Raw genomic sequence first — 20,570 nt, 5'->3', positions numbered from 1 at the left:
TTTTATCATAGTTACGCTGACTGCGAAAAAATTGTATTGTGTATGTAGGGGTAAATCTTAAGCTCTGTCTACACTATTATTATTTATTCAGGCAAACTAGGTGATGTGTCCAAATATGGTAGGGATATGCTTAAGTATGGGAATGATATGACATCATGTCCAAATATGGTAGGGATATGCTTAAGTATGGGAATGATATGACATCATGTCCAAATATGGTAGGGATATGCTTAAGTATGGGAATGATATGACATCATGTCCAAATATGGTAGGGATATGCTTAAGTATGGGAATGATATGACATCATGTCCATATATGGTTACATCACATTTTTTTGGTCGCATAAAGTTTGGTAGTGTAGACAGAGCTTTAAATGTTGTCACTTATAATAATGTCGTCCTTTTGTTTTTCTTGCCAGCTTGTATTGCTTCTAGACCAGGACAATGTGGACGAGCCGATGGTTACATTCTTGAGGGCAAAGAACTCGAGTTCTACTTACGAAAGATCAAAGCAAAGAAGGGAAAGTAAATAACTAATCAGCTGTAATCTGCTAAAAAAAAATGTTCATATTAAAAATACCCTGATGGTGATACAGTATGTGTTTTCATGTTTCATTTTGTTTCTAATCATTTGTGTTAATGTATGTAGTGATGATTTGAATAGAAATGTGATGGGATTCTCCCATTTGAGGCGGGGGTTCATGGATTGCCATTTCGTCGACAGACATTTAGGTCTACAGGACATGTGGCCGACAGAACACTTTGTTGACAGACAATTTCGCCGGTTATCCCTACACTCTTTACAGTTTATAATAACCATGTGTCTAGATGATGATAACCATGATGATGTGTCTAGATGATGATAACCATGATGATGTGTCTAGATGATGATAACCATGTGTCTAGATGATGATAACCATGATGATGTGTCTAGATGATGATAACCATGTGTCTAGATGATAACCATGTGTCTAGATGATGATAACCATGTGTCTAGATGATGATTTTAATAAACTGTAATGCAGTAGCGAACATTCGCATCTTGTGTATGTACAGTATAATTGTTTGATGTATGGCCCACAATTATTTTTACTCTCAAATTAAAAAATATCCAGTTTACACCCATTTATTCATTCATTCATACACATTCAGTTATTTGACAATAACTGGGGCCCGTGCTAGAAGTAATAGCTTATCTCACAATATAAATATGCTGCAAAATACATAAAAACGAATACTATATTATTAAAAAGTACTTTTTATTTTCCCTCAAACACCTCTTTTAATAGTGACAACCACTTCTCAATATATAGTACAAATTATGTCAGAGAAGGGCAAAACATCTAACCAGTTACACAACTCCCTGATGCAAAGCTACTCCACAGTAGTTTAATACAATTAAAACCACTCCTCCCTTGTGAAACTGTAGCATAGAAACAAAATGGCTTATCGGTCAAATACTCTCGGTCAGTGAATTCAACTAGTTTTCTGTCACTCTTAATTTGTTCTTTTGAGATATTAAATCAAACTCAAATTTAGATGCACAAACAAAATAAAAACTATAAATAACATACTACTGTATTACGATTTAAATCAATCTTGAAATAATTGCATATTGTATAATATTGCATAATAATATATATCACTATTTTAAGAACATTTATTTACAACTATACTTATAAAAAATAGTCAGCTCATTTAAAAGATTTTCAGATGGAATGTTCATTTAGTAGTATAGTAGTATTACAAATCACACACTTATCAATAAAACTTGATAATTGAATTTGGCGCACTTTGATGAATATTTACAGAAAATATTTTTACTTTGAGAACACAACTCCCTGAATAGTTTTAATTTGTAGTATCATGATATAAAACATACAATTTACACACTAGTACTACTATCACTCACCAGGATCATTATATACTAGTACTACTATCACTCACAAGGATCATTATATACTAGTACTACTATCACTCACAAGGATCATTATATACTAGTACTACTATCACTCACAAGGATCATTATATACTAGTACTACTATCACTCACCAGGATCATTATATACTAGTACTACTATCACTCACCAGGATCATTATATACTAGTACTACTATCACTCACAAGGATCATTATATACTAGTACTACTATCACTCACCAGGATCATTATATACTAGTACTACTATCACTCACAAGGATCATTATATACTAGTACTACTATCACTCACCAGGATCATTATATACTAGTACTACTATCACTCACAAGGATCATTATATACTAGTACTACTATCACTCACCAGGATCATTATATACTAGTACTACTATCACTCACAAGGATCATTATATTTTGTGGTCTGCACTATCCTACTGTAAATAATAATAATAATCTATAAATGAACTTTATTTTAAAATATAAAGCAGTGATTGTGGATTTCATTTTAACGTATAATTTGTGATGATCCTTCAGCGGCCCATGACCCAATCATGGGGTCTTTGTGATGATCCTGCAGCGGCCCATGACCCAATCATGGGGTCTTTGTGATGATCCTGCAGCGGCCCAGGACCCAATCATGGGGTCTTTGTGATGATCCTGCAGCGGCCCAGGACCCAATCATGGGGTCTTTGTGATGATCCTGCAGCGGCCCAGGACCCAATCATGGGGTCTTTGTGATGATCCTGCAGCGGCCCAGGACCCAATCATGGGGTCTTACACAATTAAAAAACCTCTAAATGTAACAATTTAGACCTCTACATATTTGTAATATTTATAAAATTAAAATAAACATTTGTGCAATACCATTTGATCTTGGATATATAAAAAAACATAATGTAATCAGTGCTCTCGATTCATTTCTCTTTTAGTTCAACAAATCCAACCTGATTTTCAAAAGCATTTAAATTGAAAATATATGTATTATTTTCTTCCTTTCTGAATACGTTATACTATTTTGCTAGTAAATTATGTGTCAATATAATTTTTAAATCATTTTGTATTGATGGACTGCTTTTCAGTTGGCAGCAGGTACACTTCAAGTATCTATATATGTAATTATAGATTTTATGCATATGGTATTTGAGGTATAGTCACTGAGGTATTAACTGGCTAGAGAGCGAACTACAATACAGGGCCGTGAGACCATGACTGAACAATCAATACGTTAGTCATGCGTCCTACACAGTTGCGCACTACTACGCCTGTATTGCGCGTGTAAACTTCCTGTTAGAATCACTTCCCTGTTAGGAGTTCACCCTCTATAGAGTTCGACCTTAATAGGTACGTAAACATTTCGTGCAACTTTAAATTGGTGGAGCACTCTGGGATCTCAATATATTCGGCATCTCAGACTGAAACCAATTCTCAAAATCTTCAATACTCATATTGACAACATTCTCCCTGATAAACTGAAAATGAAAATAAATATTTTTAATATAATAATGGAAATGGCGACGTCTACATAAGAAAACATAATAAACATTATGCGTGTGGTGCAGTGTGTTGGACGTTGGATTACTGATTGTGAGATCGTGGTTCGAATCCAAATCTCACTGCATTGCTTGTATCCTTAGGAAAGAGACTTTACTTACATTTGCCTGCCTCCACCCAGGTGTATAAAATGAGTACGGGTTAGATCAAGACACAACTTTGTGCTGATTACTAGCTATGTTTCCATACGTAGGAGTATGTTTCCATACGTGTTTGATCCAAAATGACCAGGGTAATAATGTGCAGCGCATTGAGAGCTTGAATATGTGCGCTATATAAGAATGAACTACAGGTATTATTATTATTATTTGTGGTGCTAACATCTCCATGCTTATACACAGTGCTTTTCAGTGTTGTAGCGTCGTTCCCAGGTGAAGGACGTAAACGCAATGTAAAGTGGCCGTTTATGGCAGTTGTAAGCTCACCTCTATTGCTGCACTTATATCTGGTGAACACATTTCCCAGTGCCTAAGTCCTGATAGAACACTAAGGAACTTCTGTGGTGTTACCTTTCTACTCTCAATATTACCAATACTTTCCAATTTGTCAATAATTGCACTGCACTGCATTTCAGTTATAATATCTTGAGAAAGGTTTTCCTTCAAAGTATGGAACCTGTAGAAAAAAAGTAGATGATTTAAAACTTTTTAATACATAGCTTTTTCTTCTCATTTGATTTATATACAGTTTTTGTAATTTGTTTTTTATTTTGCTTTTCAGGTTGCATATAGGGACCCATTCCTCTGCCGGGCAAAACCTGCAAACACCACATTGTTTTCATTACTCCACTCCAATCAATTACTGACCTAAACTACATTCATTCATTAGTGGAAAATTACTTCCATAAATATACATAGAAATTATGGTTTGTTATCATTTTGTAACCTAACCATTTGCATTCACTTTCTCCTTTTTTCTTTTTCTTCTTCTCCTCTGCAGTTTCTTCAGGGTCTTGTCCTGCTTTTTTCAGTTCATCAAGTTGTGTACTTATATGAAGCTTTGTACTGATAGCTTTAAATTTTTCCTCACTTCTCCAAAGCCTTTTTCTGAAAATAGTCAATTTATTAATTTTGCATTGTGTGGCTCACTCAAAAGCATTTTTAGTGGTAGTTGTATTTACAGGACACAACTTTTTAGTTTAATTTATGTATGTTTGAAAGTGTTTTTAGCCTTTTTCGACATATTTAATGCCTGTTTTTTCTTTGGGAACTGCCCAGGGGCCCCATAAGCTCCAGGGCCTCTGGGTTTAGCCATTGAGCACTCATAGCCGTTTCGGCACTGCTCATGAACAAAGTAATACATTACTTACTTTTCCATCGCCTCAAGTTGATCATGGAGCATCAAATCTTTATCCTCCACAACATCTCCAAACTTCAACCTCAAGTCAACAGGAAGGTAAGAATATTTTTTGCTAGGTAGCACCATTTTAAAATCTTGGGCAGGTGCACTAAATACAGAAAAACATTAATTTACCAACAATACAACTAAAAAGAAATCTACACCTGCCAACTCTCATGCATAATGCACGAGTCTCACGCATGAGGGCCAATTTTTTTATGCATCACGCATACCTGGCTGTTTCTCGCGCATCCATAACAAATATTCAGAAAAAACATTATTTTGAAATTATATTGCCTATTTTGAAGGAAAAATAGCCTAGGACTACACTTTATTTAAAATTAATATGAGCATAAATAATTAGCCTAGGCATGTTTATTGTATTTGATGGGAAGTATAGGGAAGCCAAACTCAATTCGGGAAAAAAAATATTTAATAAAATATTTAATAAATGTTTTGTATTCTTTGAATGGAGAGAATATTTCATTCGATGATTTACTGCTGTATTTTCAACTCAGCTTTGCCTGGTTAAAAATAAAGCAGTCAATTTTTCAATGCATAAACATTCATTATTTGTATACTATATTAACATGTTTAACTGACCTTGTTGACCTTCGCTTCCAGTTAGTAGACTTTACCCATTTTTCAACTTGCACATTAGGTGTCTTCTTTTTCAGAACCTTATCCTGTTCCTCCAATTGCTGCCTCTACAAAATTACAATATATTTTAATAATTTTATTGCAAAGACCAATTTACCATTCTGGTGTTACTATTAGGACATAAAAATCACAGTTCCACGATTGACGAAAAAGAACATTGTATTTGTTACTGACAATCTGAATATGATGCATTGTGAAATAAAATGATTGAATTTCTTTCATTTTAGAACATTGGTAGATACATCGGTAAAGTATAGATGATAATTTATTTTTCCGAAATCAGATAGTAAGGCTGCTCAAAATTGACTAGTTCTATATAATGAGCAAGTTGATGTACTTTTGAATTTGATGGGATAGAATGTAAAGATGATAGGATCGGGCTTACTAATACAACTTTTGGTTAAAACTGACATTTCTACAATTCTTAAACATATTGAATAAATGCTGTTATTTGGAAATAAAGATAATTTAGTTTTAAACTAAGGTATCTTAAATTTTGTTATTAGTTTCATGAATACATGCTTCTGACAGCTGAAAAATAAATTCTATATCAAATTAAAAATATTAATTATTAATTAAACTTATTACATGTACAATACATTAAAAACTAAATTTGTACTTACAGATAATTGCTTTTTGAAGACATATTTCTGCGGATTGCAATGATTACTTTTATTACTAACCATTGAAGCTGACCTACAGAGAAAAACAAAATACTGTTAAATGGTTACCAATTATTATAAATTGCATGTTCCTAAACTAGGGATAGCATCCCCTTGGAAATTTGCTAGTCTACACTTAGGCTAGGGAAACACACACATTTAAAAAAATCTCCTGATTGAATACAATTTTATTGAGTTAAAGTGAAATACTTAATATTTAAGGGAAATATGTCAATTAAGTGTGATTGGCACTTTATAAATAATGAATAATAAATAATTGGTCAATACATAGGCTCCTAGTTCTTGTGTTTTTTTTTGTTTCCTAAGTAGCACATTTATAAATTTTTTATGTTGTTGATTTTGTTAATTACAGTACTTTGATCATCTTTAGAAAGGCGCTTTCAAAATAATGAATAATAGTTTCACCTTTCCCGTTTGTCAATTCGGCTAGTAGCTTCTGGATCATTTTCATCGTGATATTTGGTGTCTTCTTGAATATTTATCAGTGAGCTATTTATAGCTGCATAGGGAATAAAAAAAATAAAGTTTAAACCTCAAGTTCTATAAATGTTTTTAAATGTCAAATTAACATAGGTTTTACTGTCGGAAAACTTTAATTTGTGAAAGCATGTTTATTTTAAGAGTTATTTCACAGAGCAGTGATTGCCTTCAAAATTAACAGTTCACAGTAATACATTTCCACAGGGCCAAAACATTAGTTTAAGCTTTGTCTACACTATCTAGTGTAGTTTGACCAAAAAAAAGTGTGATGTGCCCAAATTTGATAGTGTAGACAGAGCTTAACACTGATAGTGGTAGATGGTTGGGATACCCCCATTGAAAAGCAATTCACAAGTTTATTTTAATCCAAATTGTGCATGTATGTAAGAATGTAATTAAAAGCCTATACCCTTTTCATCTTCTACAGCCTTTTTTGTAGTTTCTTCTGGCTGTGCTGTTGCAAACATGTTTGATGTTGGGGATGAACTTGAAACAACAGACAGAGCTTTACTAGGTACTTGAATTGGTCCATTTGTAGACACTCGTCTAGCACTTCGATAAAACCGCGTTGTAGCCGTTAATGTACTTAACCTACCAGCTGTTTTTGTTCCCTAAATAAAACAACAATTAGGTGTATTTTTAATGTAATGTAATAAGGCCTTCCTTTGTTTTGAGTTGATATTACTTACTACTTTAAAACTTATCATAGGCTAACATAAAGATAAATATATAACACTTAAATAAATTCCTGTCATTTGATTGGACGATTGTGGGTCACATGGCGTGCAATAATATAATATGCACTATTAAACAATCGTTGAATAATAAACATTCATTATTTGTATACTAGCATATTGCTTACAACATTAGTGACAAAGCTGAATTGGAAAGAATGTGTTTATCTAAAATTGACAGAACATTCTAAAAGAAATTCATGATTATCAATTTTTTTAAATCATAAAAAACTCCATTCCGGCTCATCAAAGATATTAATATTATAGTTTTTTTGATTGAGATCACATTATTTAGAAAATTTCAATTGTAGATTGAATTGTGTAGAACATAAGAAAACATAGAGCTTATAAGTTAAGTTTAGGAAAACAAAACAAATAAATTATTTCAAACCACTTCAAACAAGATATTCAAAACATGTCGTGGTTGCTTACTTTTGATCGAGTAGTAATATCCATATTGGAAAACTAAATATAAAATTCCAATTGAAGATCCAGTTAAATAAAAAGGCATACAATATATTTACTATATAATATTAAAGGCCAGGTGTGGCAAAAAATACAATATGTTAAAGATGTATTGTCCCCCTGAAAAAAAATTTAAACACATTGTTGTTGAATATGCAATTTTAATGTCACATAATAGTACTGTAATTGGAAAATTGAATCGAAAATTAAAATTTAAAGCAAAAAATTGTCAAATTGGCTGCCAGCCAATGAATTTTTGGTTGAATTTAACCATTTATCATGTTATTTTATGTAAAAATATTATTTGTTTCCGTTTTTTTTCTACGGAAGTGATTCACTTTATTCAAACTACAAAATATCTTATTCAAAGTCTGATTTAATTAATCTTAATTATCTTTTAATTTTTCATCTTTAAAATCTATAAATTTTAGGATACAATATTACTGCATTAGTATGTTGTATTACAGATTACACTTACAATATGTTCAACAGGATTAGTTACAAAATGCATCCATATGGTTTCGTGGGCTTTATCTTTGTTCAATTTTTTTAAAGTTGTTTTACAAAATGTACTTTGTTCAAGTTCCCTGAAATAAAAATGAATATCAACGTTTTAGTAAAATTATCATTTAAAACATTAAATTAAATTGTGAGTGTTCTCTTCTTGATTAATGTAACAATTTGTTACAATTTGAATACTCAAGTTAAAAAAGAAAGGGCTTCTTGATCCATCGCTACAAATTCGGAGTTCGAATCAGGTACAGATTCAAATCGTAAAAATTTACCATTGAACCCATTTTCCACGATATTTTTCTCAGGGCACCAGACCGAATCCGGGTGAGATGTGAATGCAGCTTTAACCTGGGGAAAAATAGTCAATTCACCTGGGTGAAATTTCAAACCAATGCATTAAATTGCGTATGACTATTGAATATAACAATCCTATTACTTACTTATATTTGATGTTCCAACATAAGGAGATTGGCATCATTGCACCTGGAGGCTCACTCATCATTGCTTCTAGTAGCCAGTTCAGAGCACATAGTTGACGGAAAATTGCTCTCCTATGAAATTATTGAAAGTATTTTTAAAAATAAAATATGGAATTTTTACATGGCACGGCAGTTTACTGTCTAAAAACTAGACATCATTTAGGCTGAACCAAAAATGTCTGGTTCGTCAAATGAATTTTAATTCAACAAAATTTGTGATTTAAAAAAAAATTTGTTTCAATATTTAAAAATGTACGTAGAGCTCTTTACTTATAATTTTGTTAATTATTTGGCTACACTTTATCCAAGCGAATTCATTATTACCGTGAGAAATCTTTTCCTTGCAAATCTTTTGAATTGTAATTATTCAAACTTGAATTTCTCAGAATGTTTTTACACATTTTGTAAATCTGCATTAGAAACCTAAGATCTGTATTCTCTGCCAGAGCAGTCGAATCTGAACAAGCTCACCAATTGATGAACAAGCTCACCAAATGATATGATAATGATACAACAAAAGAGATGATTTGATGCTGCAATTTGTATGTGTAGCAACTTGCCTTTCAGAAGAATCTGTATGTGGCATTCCACAATTGATGTTTGCAGTGTATGGTGTGTACGGACGAGGAGGCTCAGATAACTTTTTCTTCTTACACTTTCTTCTTTTATGGACTGTATTAGGTGACTTGCAGACTATATCACTATTTAAAGACTTGTCAGATGTATTTTCCTTCTCTTCAAACTTGCCTTGTTCGGAACTTTTAATAAATAATGAATATATAAATATATCTGTATACTATAAATACAATAGAAATATATAAGAATCTGGCAAATCTAACTAGGAGATGTACTGAAACACACCCATTTATTAGGTAAATAATATAGTAGCTAAGTAAAACAGGGTACTGTAAACCAAGTCATAAAGTTGGCCCACGTTCAAGCTTCGGCCAACTTTTACTATAATTTTCAGAAAGGACTGACGGTCCAATGTTCACATCTGGCGCAATTCAGCCAATAGTTACAGTACTGCTATTCTCTGACATTTACATATCTAAAGCTAAAAATCTTGAATAGCACTTCTAAATATGACACAGAAACAGAAGGACAGAAAGCTTAATGCTTGTATGAAACAAAACAAAATTAACACACATCATAACTACATAAATACTTATTTAACAATGGATACAAAACATGTTTGTTCTACATTAAAAATATCAAACTTACCCTGATGAAAAAACTACACTTTTTCTTCCGCTTTTTAAAAAGTAATTTCTGAAAATTAAAACCACATATTTAAAAATAATAATAGTAAGAAAAATAAAAACAATTATCCATAATACATCTAGAGTGTTAGAGTGATTACTGTACAGTATATAAAATACAAAGAAGATCATAAGTATTTTTTGGTCTCAACTAAATTTACTGATATATTTAAATTACGTATGACAATAACAAAATAAACCACTTTCCACTTTTTTAGCACATTGAACTTTAAAAAACAAGAGATGATAATATATTTAGAGAACTTTATAGAAGAAACATTTACGCTTTTTGGTTTCATGTCACAAGTATACCATTTAATGAGAGTTTGGTATATTATTCATAGCAAAAAATGTCTCTATCAATAAACAAAATGAAGACATTTGTGACAGATTTTAATTAGGCATTGAACAAAATATTTATTTGGTATAGTCTATTCTGTATTTACTGTATGCTATGAAATATTGTATCAAATATTGCACCAAGCAACATTATTATTCCTACTTAAGTTCAATGTCATGATTAAGATCATCATCAGTCTCATATTCAGAACTATCCTGCGATGCTGGCTGCCATTCTCGTCTTTTTTGCTCTTCTTTCTTCAGCCTTTCTATTTCTTTTGCATTCCTCTGGATTAATAAAATATTACTAAATTTAATAATTATATTACACAAACTTGTTAAGCCTGATTTCCATATAAAAACTGCATCATCGTCGGTAGTTATTGCATACAGTAGATGATTAATTGGCAAAGTCAAGGAGTATGCTTCTAAATCGAAATAATACTGATAAGTTTTAAGTATTACTTCAAATACTTTTAAACCTTGTAACTGAATGTTACTAAAAATATAATTCAGCCGAAGTAAAGAATAAACTAAATAATGAAAACCAGGCTTTATCATAATCTGAACAGCTTAAACTAAAGATTTATTTTTGCATTTGGGAATTTTTATACATTTTTTTTTCTGTGAACGCCTCTTGGCTTAGTAACTAGGATCTGTTTATAAATGGAGTTGAATTATTGAACTTAAAGTAGTCTTTAAGTAGTCTTTATATATCAATTATTTTTTATTCTAACTCAAGCCACTTAACAAAAATCTTGCACATTTTAATCTGTTTCAATCTTTATTTTATTGAATGTTCTTTTAGATTCTATATCCTTCATTTTATAAGCCATAAGCATTTCAACAGTTATACTCCAAATAAAGCTTACATTATACAGTAGTCACTGTAATGTCGAGAGGTTTTAATAGTTCTTAATGTACTACAACGAGATGAGGTCAGATCTGTTCAAAAATTGAGCTGGGGCCATACTAAAAAGAGTTCTTTTGGTTGTCAGAGGTCTGCTTTTTTCTGAAAGGGGTCAACCACACAGTGGCCTGTTTATGCCAGGTGACAATACTTTAGAGTCATACACCACTCCCTGCTAGTGATGTACTGGGACCTAGAGTAGTTCAAACCAACTCAGAAATGTCACAGAGAGTATGATGATTATCGCTGGTTGTGCCAGTCAATGTACTGTAGCAACAGCTGTAACTCCTAGACAGCTCATTCGGGTGTAGTCTCAGTATTGACTTTTGGTCTGGATGTAGGCCTCTCTCCAGCCAGTTCAGATGAGTTTTTACAAGCTTTAACAATCACTTTTTTCCTGAACCATGGTTTCCCCGGGTATAGTCCTACACTCCTAAGTTGACCCTATTTCATGTTCTACTGTAGGGGTGGGATTATACCAGAGAATAAACAGTTCATAATGCGTACAAGTATTATCCTCCTTTCCTATGTTTTATTCCCTTTTCACCTATCTAGAATAGGGATAGCTTTTTTCAATAGATTGTATAATGTGTAAAATCTATTGAGTACATGCTTACTCACCCTTGCTTCATCTTTCTGACGAATTATACTAAATACACCATGGCCAAGTTTTGCTGATTGTACCATTTTCCTATAATAAATAAACATAATTTAAATCAGAATTACACTTGAACTGTAATAACATTTATATCGCAACAAATAATAAAAATATAATAATAAAATTTGCAATCTGCATAACTTTACAACTTTTTCATCATCATCTTGGCTTAAAATGCAAGTTATTCTTTTAATACTACTGTGTTAATAATCAACACGTTCACTGTTAAACTCTCAACTTGCAATCAGTATCTTCGTATCAGTCACTTTTATTTAATGTAAATTTGCATAATCGCTTTCATAATAAAATACATTATTACCGCGTTCACATCTTGCGAGCGGATAATCCATCATAATAATATAAACAAGGCACAAAGAAAAACATGAGGTTTGAAGGAGGCAGTCAGAAGTGTTTCATGCCATGTCAACACAATATATAGGTACTGTATTAATTACGATCTTCTGTTGCCAGACCCTTCGCGATTAACTTAACGTTCAACATTACAGTATATTTAGAATAAAAGTTGACTATGTTTTTTTTTCTGTTTCTGTACATACAGTGATTATAAGTGAACAATGATAATCATAATAGTATCTCATGAATTCTACATAATTTGAAATGAATCACATGACAACAAATTAATAATTAGTAACTTTTTCCAAACCTTCCAGAAGCAACTTCTTTTGATAATGATTTCTGGTTTTTATTTGTCCGTCTTGTAAGGACGAATTTTTTAGGAGCTAAGGTCTCCTTATGTCCAGGTGTTGAATCTTTCTTTTCTTTGTCTTTCTTTTTCTCTTCTTCTTCATCAGTACTGCTAGCTGAGTCTTCAATATTATTCTAAAACATAAATAATATATAATATATTAAACAAATAATCATATAGTTTAAAGGTTTGCATGGCAACTCAACAGTTCTTTTCAGAACTATATAGATGGTGCAGTGCAAATTTCATATCAGATAAACTGTTTACAATACAATTAACATATTGACTACTAGTAACAAACTACTCTATTTGCTTTTAAATAAATTATTTAAATTGAATTCCCCAAGGTTGAGCTACCTAGCAACATCAAATCTTCTTTCTAATACAACTCACTCGATAAATTAAAAAAAAATACTGTATAATGAATATGACAATGATGCTTGTTGAAGCATTTGATTGCTATGTTAAATTCACAAATAATTGATAATTTTTATTACGCATTTTAATTAGAGATTACTTGTTTAATGTGTGGTTAATTTACGGTATTTATTTTACGCTTTGTGGTTTCTTATGGCTGTCTAAGTCTTGTATTGTATATTACACTGTTTTTTTATTTGCTGCACAATTTACCATCTGTAAAACATGGTGTTTTATAGAACCATGCATTATCATAGAGTGAAGTCAATCTTTCAATGAATGGAATTCACAGCATACAGAACAATGTTCATTATGTGTTTCAAATCCACTATACTGTGTCTAATCTAAATTGTTAATGAACCCAGATCATAGTCAAGACAGTGAATCTAGACTATTCAAAAAGACAGCGTGGAATAAAACAGTTAATGAAGGTGCAAACTATATATGTCCCAACAGTCTTATGTGGTGAAAAGTATAAAAAATGTTAACAAAAAGTTGAATGTTCAATAGTCATGTTCATCGTTTATTAGTGCAAATAATGAACGGCTTGTGATGTGACACATTTTTAACCAATCAAATGCCAAAATGTCATGGTTTGTTATAATAAAGACTATAAAAGTTTCTTATTTAGTTTGACAAACTAGACAATCAAAATGTACTGAAAAAAAGACTAAAAAGAATAATGTTTACATGTTTATAACACTATGTATTGTTTTCTAGTATTAAGAATTAACAAGAAACCATATGTATTCAAATTATAATATATAATTATTAAATTATATTATATACCGTATTCAACATTGCTTTACCTCATCCAATTGTCCTAATGCATGCAGAATAAACCTTTTCTCATCCAGGTATAGAGGCTCTCCGAGAAGTTTATATGCTTCATAATTAACAGAATTGTAACCTTGCTCATTTCTCTGCTTCTTTCTTCTTGTAAAGTTTTGTTGAAAAACGGTTTCCCTTGTTGGAACGGCGCAATTATAGTGCGTGTCCGAACGGGCTAACACATGCTTACCCTGGTCTGATTCAGTAGGAAGAGGTTTCACTTGAATGTAAGTTCTTGGATCTTTTTGCTTAGGTGACATTATTGTTTGACATCAATTAACAGATTTCACAAAATTCATACTTTATGATTAGGATGCAACACTATATCTAGATTGTACAATATTTAAAAAAAAAAATTAACAAAAATATTAATGTTAGTTTGAATATTATCAATTACAAAATTATACAATTACATTTTATATCGTACAACCATACCGTGCGATACCGTGTCCTACAGGGCAAAGATTAGTATGACCACAAACCAGCATTTTAATAATTTTCAGCACGTCTTATAGTCCAAAAGTAATTTTGTAATGCAATAAAAAAAAATTGTCATTAAATAACATTTAACTCTAAACTAAAACAAGCTTTTTATTTTATATAAAAATAAAATGTACATATATTAAAACCATGACGTATCCAAATTCCTTCACTTTCAACTGATGAAGGGCTAGTGTTGCCCGAAAGCTCAGCTAACTTTTTTCTGGCTGTTTTACAGTACTTTATCGTTTTGATAAAAATAGCTTTTCGATTTTTTTTTTGTATCTCCATTGAGATCCAGCCACTGATACCCACAGTATTGTCATTTTTTCAGTTATTTGCCTTTGAATTTATATTAAAACCATAGTATTCACATGGACTGATCCAGCAATCAGACAAAGTTAGGCCCTATAGTTAAGTCAACAGACTCCGCTGAACACTTGATTGAGGCTTCATGATGATTAGGCTATCCTGTAGTAGGCCAACAAGACGATCATATCGGTCGGGTTAACAGTCACTCAGTCACTTACTCCAGTATAAATCAACAAGGATCATTATAAAACAAAAACACGGATTTTACAAGAAAAATACCTTATGACTGAGGTTGTGCATATTCAATGAATTTCAAAATATACAAAAACAACGGGTTTTACCAGTTCACAATCATGTTGTCCCACAGTAAAAGTTAGCCGCTACCACTCGCTCAAAAGTCTTGTACTTCGACAAAATTAGCCATTTGATTTAAAAGACGTACACCCTCCGATGTATAATTTAATTTCACATTTAAGTTAAAATAGTTGTGAATAGTTTTACCTAAATTATTCTGCTAATAAGAAGGACAATTTAAATTATATTTATTTTCATTTTTAGCCTACTTTGTGATATTTTAACTTAAATATTTAAATTATATTTTCATGTTAGGGGAGTAAGTAGATTATACCGGAGTTAACGAGCAACTTGTTGCTAGGTAATAGTAAACAATGTCATGCTTCGCTCCATTAACCACACAATTGAATTTTAAAGGCTGCTTTTGTTTACATACAAATGAACTCCTGGTTATGTACACCTGGTTGATGGCAGGCTTGGTTGGGTTGGTGTTTGTTGACACAATATCAAGAAATCTGAGCCTCAAATGATATAGTAAATTAAAATACGTACAGTAGGCCTACTGGAGTCAACAACTTCATCATAAATGTAAAACGAATAGTCTCTATAGACCTTTAAATGCCAGGTGCAATGCAAACAAATTTGCTATTGATCATTTTGTGCCAAATTTACCGTTCTATAGTTTATCTGGGAAAGGATACTAGGACCTAGCTGTTTCAGTTGCATTCATCCAGTAGTATTTGAAAGAATAATCTAGTAAACTGGACTTACTTAAGTAACTCATTTTGCTAGAAGTAGGCCTACTATGGTGGTTGTGTTAAGATTTTTTTTTTCGAAATAGGGAGAAGTTATTCTTTTCTTACCTATCTTTTGTCGATGTCCGCAACCCGATTCCCTCACATTTTATGCTAAAACATCTTTGATGATCTGGCTGTTGTTCCTTTTCATGTTTTTCCTAAATCGTTGTGTAGTGCTGCGAAAAATACGCCGTTCACCGGGAATTAAAAAAATAGAAGATTTGTTTTGAAAATTGCCGCTTTCTTATATCAGTATGTAACTTTGTTATTCGTTTTTACTTGTACAATGTAAAAAGAGGCATTTTGAAAAATAAACAGTGTGCCAACAAAATGTTATCACTGACATAATTAAAAACCGTTTGTACTTTTGTATTGTATGTTTTTACGACGTGGTAATTATGTTACACATTAATTTTTTAATTAATTTACAATACATCTTTGAAACAAGGGTGGTGTTAATCAGTGGCTAATTAACTAATTAACAACTCTGAACAAGTCTTCTTTTTATTAATAAGAAAACGAGAGGCCTTATAGTATAAAACGTAATAATAAATAATTTCTAATAATAGCCTAATTCGTGATTTCATATAACGCCTACAATTTGTTTTCCTTTTGTGGGCGAAACTAATTTTAATAATAAAAAAAATTAAAAATTAAATAATAATCATTACAGATAAAGATAATAATAACAAAAAGTCTATAGAATATATACTTTTGAAGTTTTATCTATAAAAATAAAAACTTAAAGACATTTCAATTTAAAAAAAAATTTAATTGTTTATTTCAAATTATCCCATTTGTGAGCCTTATTTACATTACATGCATATCATTTGCTTTTAAATTCTCTGACGATTTAATAAAATTAATATATATTTATTTATATACAGTGAACAGTGAGATTAGTCATAATATACAATTTACAAAAAAACATATTGAAAATAATGTTAATATGTCATATACACTAAGATACATGGGCCTTTCATTGTTACAAATACCATCCCAACAATTGTGTCATCTCACGGGATAGGCCTACGATTCACAGATAATCTGGATCAGTTTGTGTTAGGCCTACACTTTTTTTTTAATGTATTCAGATGCGTGGGCCTACTTTATTTCATTGGATGTCAGATGGAAAGATGGGCTCGGTTGAAGCATACACGGTTGAAGTATTCAACTTGAATTGCAGATTTTTAGCCCTGGAATCTATTTTTAACCAAGTGGAAATTGGCATCGGACGTTACATAGCAATTGTGATATTGTGTTTAATTTGGAAGTTTCGAGTTTAAAAAATAGTTCCAGATACATTACAAAGTTACATTTTATAAATTGTTGCCGTGTTGATATCATTCACGTGCATCGTACGCCTGGTTTTGATGAGCAACAATATTGGGTTCTAGTGATTTTTCTTTGCTTTTAGTAACTGATGATAGGCCTACTTCGTTGTTGTCATTTTTGGAATTACCTCCAAGTAATGTTAAGACAACTGGAAGAAAAAACATACTGTGTAGCAAACCCAACACTATCACTAAGAACAGAGTTTTAAAGAAAGTACGAAAGATATATCCATTTGTAGTTGATAGTACTGAGATCCCAGCCACAGTGGATAGAGCCCCTTGTAATATCGGCATGCCTAATGTAAATAGTGTAGTTATAACACGTGCGTTCTTCGATAAACCCTCTGTAATTGTAAATGTGTAAGCAATATGCGCTGAAAAGTCGACACTGAACCCAATGCATAGGATGATATTGATCATGGATATTGAGTCAAGGTTGACATCCCAGAGGCTCATAAACCCAATAACCCCTGCCTCTATAGATAGGATACACAACACTACCCACACAGAACAAATAGGCTGAGGGATGAAGATCAAAGATACTAGCAACATTGAAGCTAGAGCAATACCAAGATTTTGTAGTGTGTTTGGTAAAATTGCCGTGTACTGGTCATAGATAACAAAGGCTGGATGGTAAACTGTGATGTCATAATCTGAATCATCGGCCTTGTCACGCATTTCAGTCATCATATCTCGTTGTCTATTCGACGAATCTATATCTCGAGTTATAAGTAGGCACCTTGATGCAACGATATCTCCATCATCTCCAAACACAACATCTAAAGAGAAACGCTTGAATGAAGGATTAGCAATGAATTCGTTCTTCAAGACATCTAATAATACATCGGTGTTGCTATCTTGAGATATGTTTTGCGAATTAAGATACCCCATGAATGCTGTTAACCAGCAGTCAGTAAAGTTGTCTCCATATGTATATTCTGAATTCTCAAATATTTCTAATGTGACCAGAAAGTTTTCATTATTACTAGACTCTAAGGTATTCAGTTCTTCTGGAAATACAATGAACACATTTGGCCCATAACTTGTGAAGTACCTTTCTTCCAAATCGTAATATGGTGCCACATACGAATCATCCCAAGCTAAGTTTCGTAAGTCGAGACCTTGTTGAAGCTCTGTCATACCCCAGATTGATACCCCAATGTAAGCTATATATGAGATGATTACAACGACTTTAGTGACTGAATGAGTGATAAATGGACCAAAGAAGTCTCTGAAGAAAATCATAACAGCATGAGGAGATTCCTCTCTGGAATTATCACTTTTCTTTCGAGATGGACCTCCCGAGCAACATATTGCATAAAACTTGCTTGGTGATTCGTCGTTCGGTCTAACTCTTAGGCACGTACCATAATGTCGATTTGCTCTTTCTCGTTTACCGCTTATTGCCATACATGCTGCAAAGAAGGTTACTTGGTAGAAATAGTCAAAGAGAACGGCCAGTCCTGTATACGCACAGAAAATTTGTACTGATGGAAAAACAGCTAAGACGCCAACACCAAAAGCAAGAGCGTCTGTAACAGTAGTGATGGTTATAGATAGAGCAGCTTCAGACATTGCTTCCCCCATACGCTCTTCAACTGTGTCCCTAATATTCGTTTTCCTCCAGGATGCTATCATAATGAACATATCATCCACACCAATGCCTATGAAATAAAGTAAAATATAACACATATAATTAACAATATAAAATAATGATAATTTTAAAGTATTGACTATTTCGTAATTTTACTTACTTAATATCAAAATAGGTGTCGTGGCGGCAATATCTATAAATGGCACTCCACAGTACATCAGCAACCCATAGGCTGACACAACTCCAAATCCTGATGACACGACTCCCATCAAAGCCAACCATGGTTTGTTTTGAACATTGTCAAGTCGAATGCTGGACCAAATTGCAAAGTTAATAATAATTGTAAACGCGATTGTAAACGAACTAAATACCTCGTCACTGGCATTCTCAAGTTCAAGTTCAATGGACATAGAGGCGTATCGGTAAACATCAATTTCATCACTTGTAAACAATTCAACGGTTTCCAGAAACCGGTCTTCCCATTTGTTAGCTATTTCATCATCAACTCTAAGATAGAAGTTTAGTTGAAGTACATAGACTGTCCTAACAGTTTTTTCATCACTTTCTAATTCCACACCTCCTAGTGCAGAACCAATAAATAAGTCGTTATATATCGGATATGTAATATTGACCATAGATCGTTCTATGCCTTTTGGAGCAATCAAGGAAATATCGTTCGTAATGCAGTCACCTGACCACTGCAAGCAGATATCGTTAAAAGTTAATATCTTATCTTCATGATCAATTGTAAAATTGTGTACAGTTTCAAGTACTCTATACACTTCCAACATAACATCATCTCGAAGTACATCTCCACCGTCCTTCGCAACGATTAACATCCGTCCGAAGCGACCCAAAGTTGTCAATCGGTTGATAGTAAGGTTATTTTTTGTGACAAATACATCTTCAACAATATCTCTTTCATCTTTTCCTCGACCATTTCTGGGTGTAAACAGGTCTTCTACATCCGTGGTTTTTTCAAGGTATACCATACCGCAACCCAATATTATTGTAATTATCACAGGAATAATTAGAAACACGATGGGATAACGAGCTACAAACCTGCCGTAGCGCCCAAAAAATACAGATAGTGGCTTCGCAATACAATCAAAGTGTACCATTTTGACAAAATAAACAATCTAAAAAAAACAAAAAAACGCAACGTTATTGGGAGTTAGTTGAAAATAAAATAATATGTCATATTTTGATCAGTAACCATAAGATGAAGCTGGGAAAACCATTGTATATTCATCTCTCCTTCAGTACCGGAGGATTCTGTCAGTTCGGGTTAGCAACCAGCAAGTTATACCAAAATTACGTAATTTAGAAAGTGCCAACCAATATTAATTCCATAAATAACATTACGGACATTTACTGTTTACAAATGTGGTGTACTGATTGACTATTAAAGCTTGGTTCCCACTAGAACGTAACGCAAGGACAAAAACGCAACGCAAGCGTTTTAACCAATGACAAGCGAAGTTACAGACAGTTAGAAATCACAAGCAAATAAGCCATCGCTTGTGATTGGTCAATTCACTTGCGTTGCGTTACGTCCTTGTGTTGCGTCGCTAGTGGGAACCACGCTTTAGAAAAACAGTGTAAAGTAGTATAAAGTATAAAATAGACATGTTTACCAGGGAAGAGGTTATTTCACTTTTCTCTGTGTAAACAATGGTTTATAGATAAAAAAAATAATTATGGAAAGTTGAACAATAATGTTGGGTTGTACTGCATTAAGCGTGGTTCCCACTAGCGACGGAACACAAGGACGTAACGCAACGCAAGTGAATTGACCAAT

The 20,570-nt window shown here is 32.5% G+C and overlaps 3 protein-coding genes across 4 annotated transcripts in view; 1 reads left to right on the top strand and 2 right to left on the bottom strand.

The window, feature by feature from the left end:
- Positions 1-597, top strand: part of LOC140054221 (small ribosomal subunit protein eS8-like) — a 225,609-nt gene extending 225,012 nt beyond the window's left edge. For both annotated transcript variants that reach the window (XM_072099148.1, XM_072099140.1), the window contains exon 6: positions 419-597. In XM_072099148.1, coding sequence (XP_071955249.1) covers positions 419-528 — 110 coding nt within the window. In that variant the 3' untranslated portion in view covers positions 529-597. The remainder of the gene's footprint in view (positions 1-418) is intronic.
- Positions 418-15,082, bottom strand: LOC140054131 (coiled-coil domain-containing protein 60-like). Its single transcript, XM_072099016.1, has 17 exons — positions 15,030-15,082; positions 13,937-14,285; positions 12,669-12,844; positions 11,968-12,037; positions 10,600-10,724; positions 10,060-10,107; positions 9,396-9,593; positions 8,797-8,907; positions 8,322-8,430; positions 7,054-7,255; positions 6,570-6,663; positions 6,105-6,177; positions 5,425-5,528; positions 4,793-4,930; positions 4,374-4,529; positions 3,909-4,098; positions 418-3,401 (listed from the first exon to the last, which is right to left on the bottom strand). The coding sequence occupies exons 2-17, from the start codon at positions 14,216-14,218 to the stop codon at positions 3,297-3,299; spliced, it is 2,181 nt and encodes a 726-aa protein (XP_071955117.1). The 5' UTR covers positions 14,219-14,285; positions 15,030-15,082; the 3' UTR covers positions 418-3,296.
- A 1,555-nt stretch (positions 15,083-16,637) lies between these two features.
- On the bottom strand, positions 16,638-19,761 carry LOC140051398 (patched domain-containing protein 3-like). The gene is made up of 2 exons (XM_072096607.1): positions 18,930-19,761; positions 16,638-18,839 (listed from the first exon to the last, which is right to left on the bottom strand). The coding sequence occupies exons 1-2, from the start codon at positions 19,759-19,761 to the stop codon at positions 17,185-17,187; spliced, it is 2,487 nt and encodes an 828-aa protein (XP_071952708.1). The 3' UTR covers positions 16,638-17,184.
- Positions 19,762-20,570: the final 809 nt, after the last annotated feature.

Source organism: Antedon mediterranea, chromosome 1 (assembly GCF_964355755.1).
Source record: "Antedon mediterranea chromosome 1, ecAntMedi1.1, whole genome shotgun sequence".
In the NCBI taxonomy this organism is placed as follows: Eukaryota; Metazoa; Echinodermata; class Crinoidea; order Comatulida; family Antedonidae; genus Antedon; species Antedon mediterranea.
The sequence above is the reverse complement of the archived record's forward strand: the minus strand, read 5'-3'. Positions and strand labels throughout refer to the sequence as shown.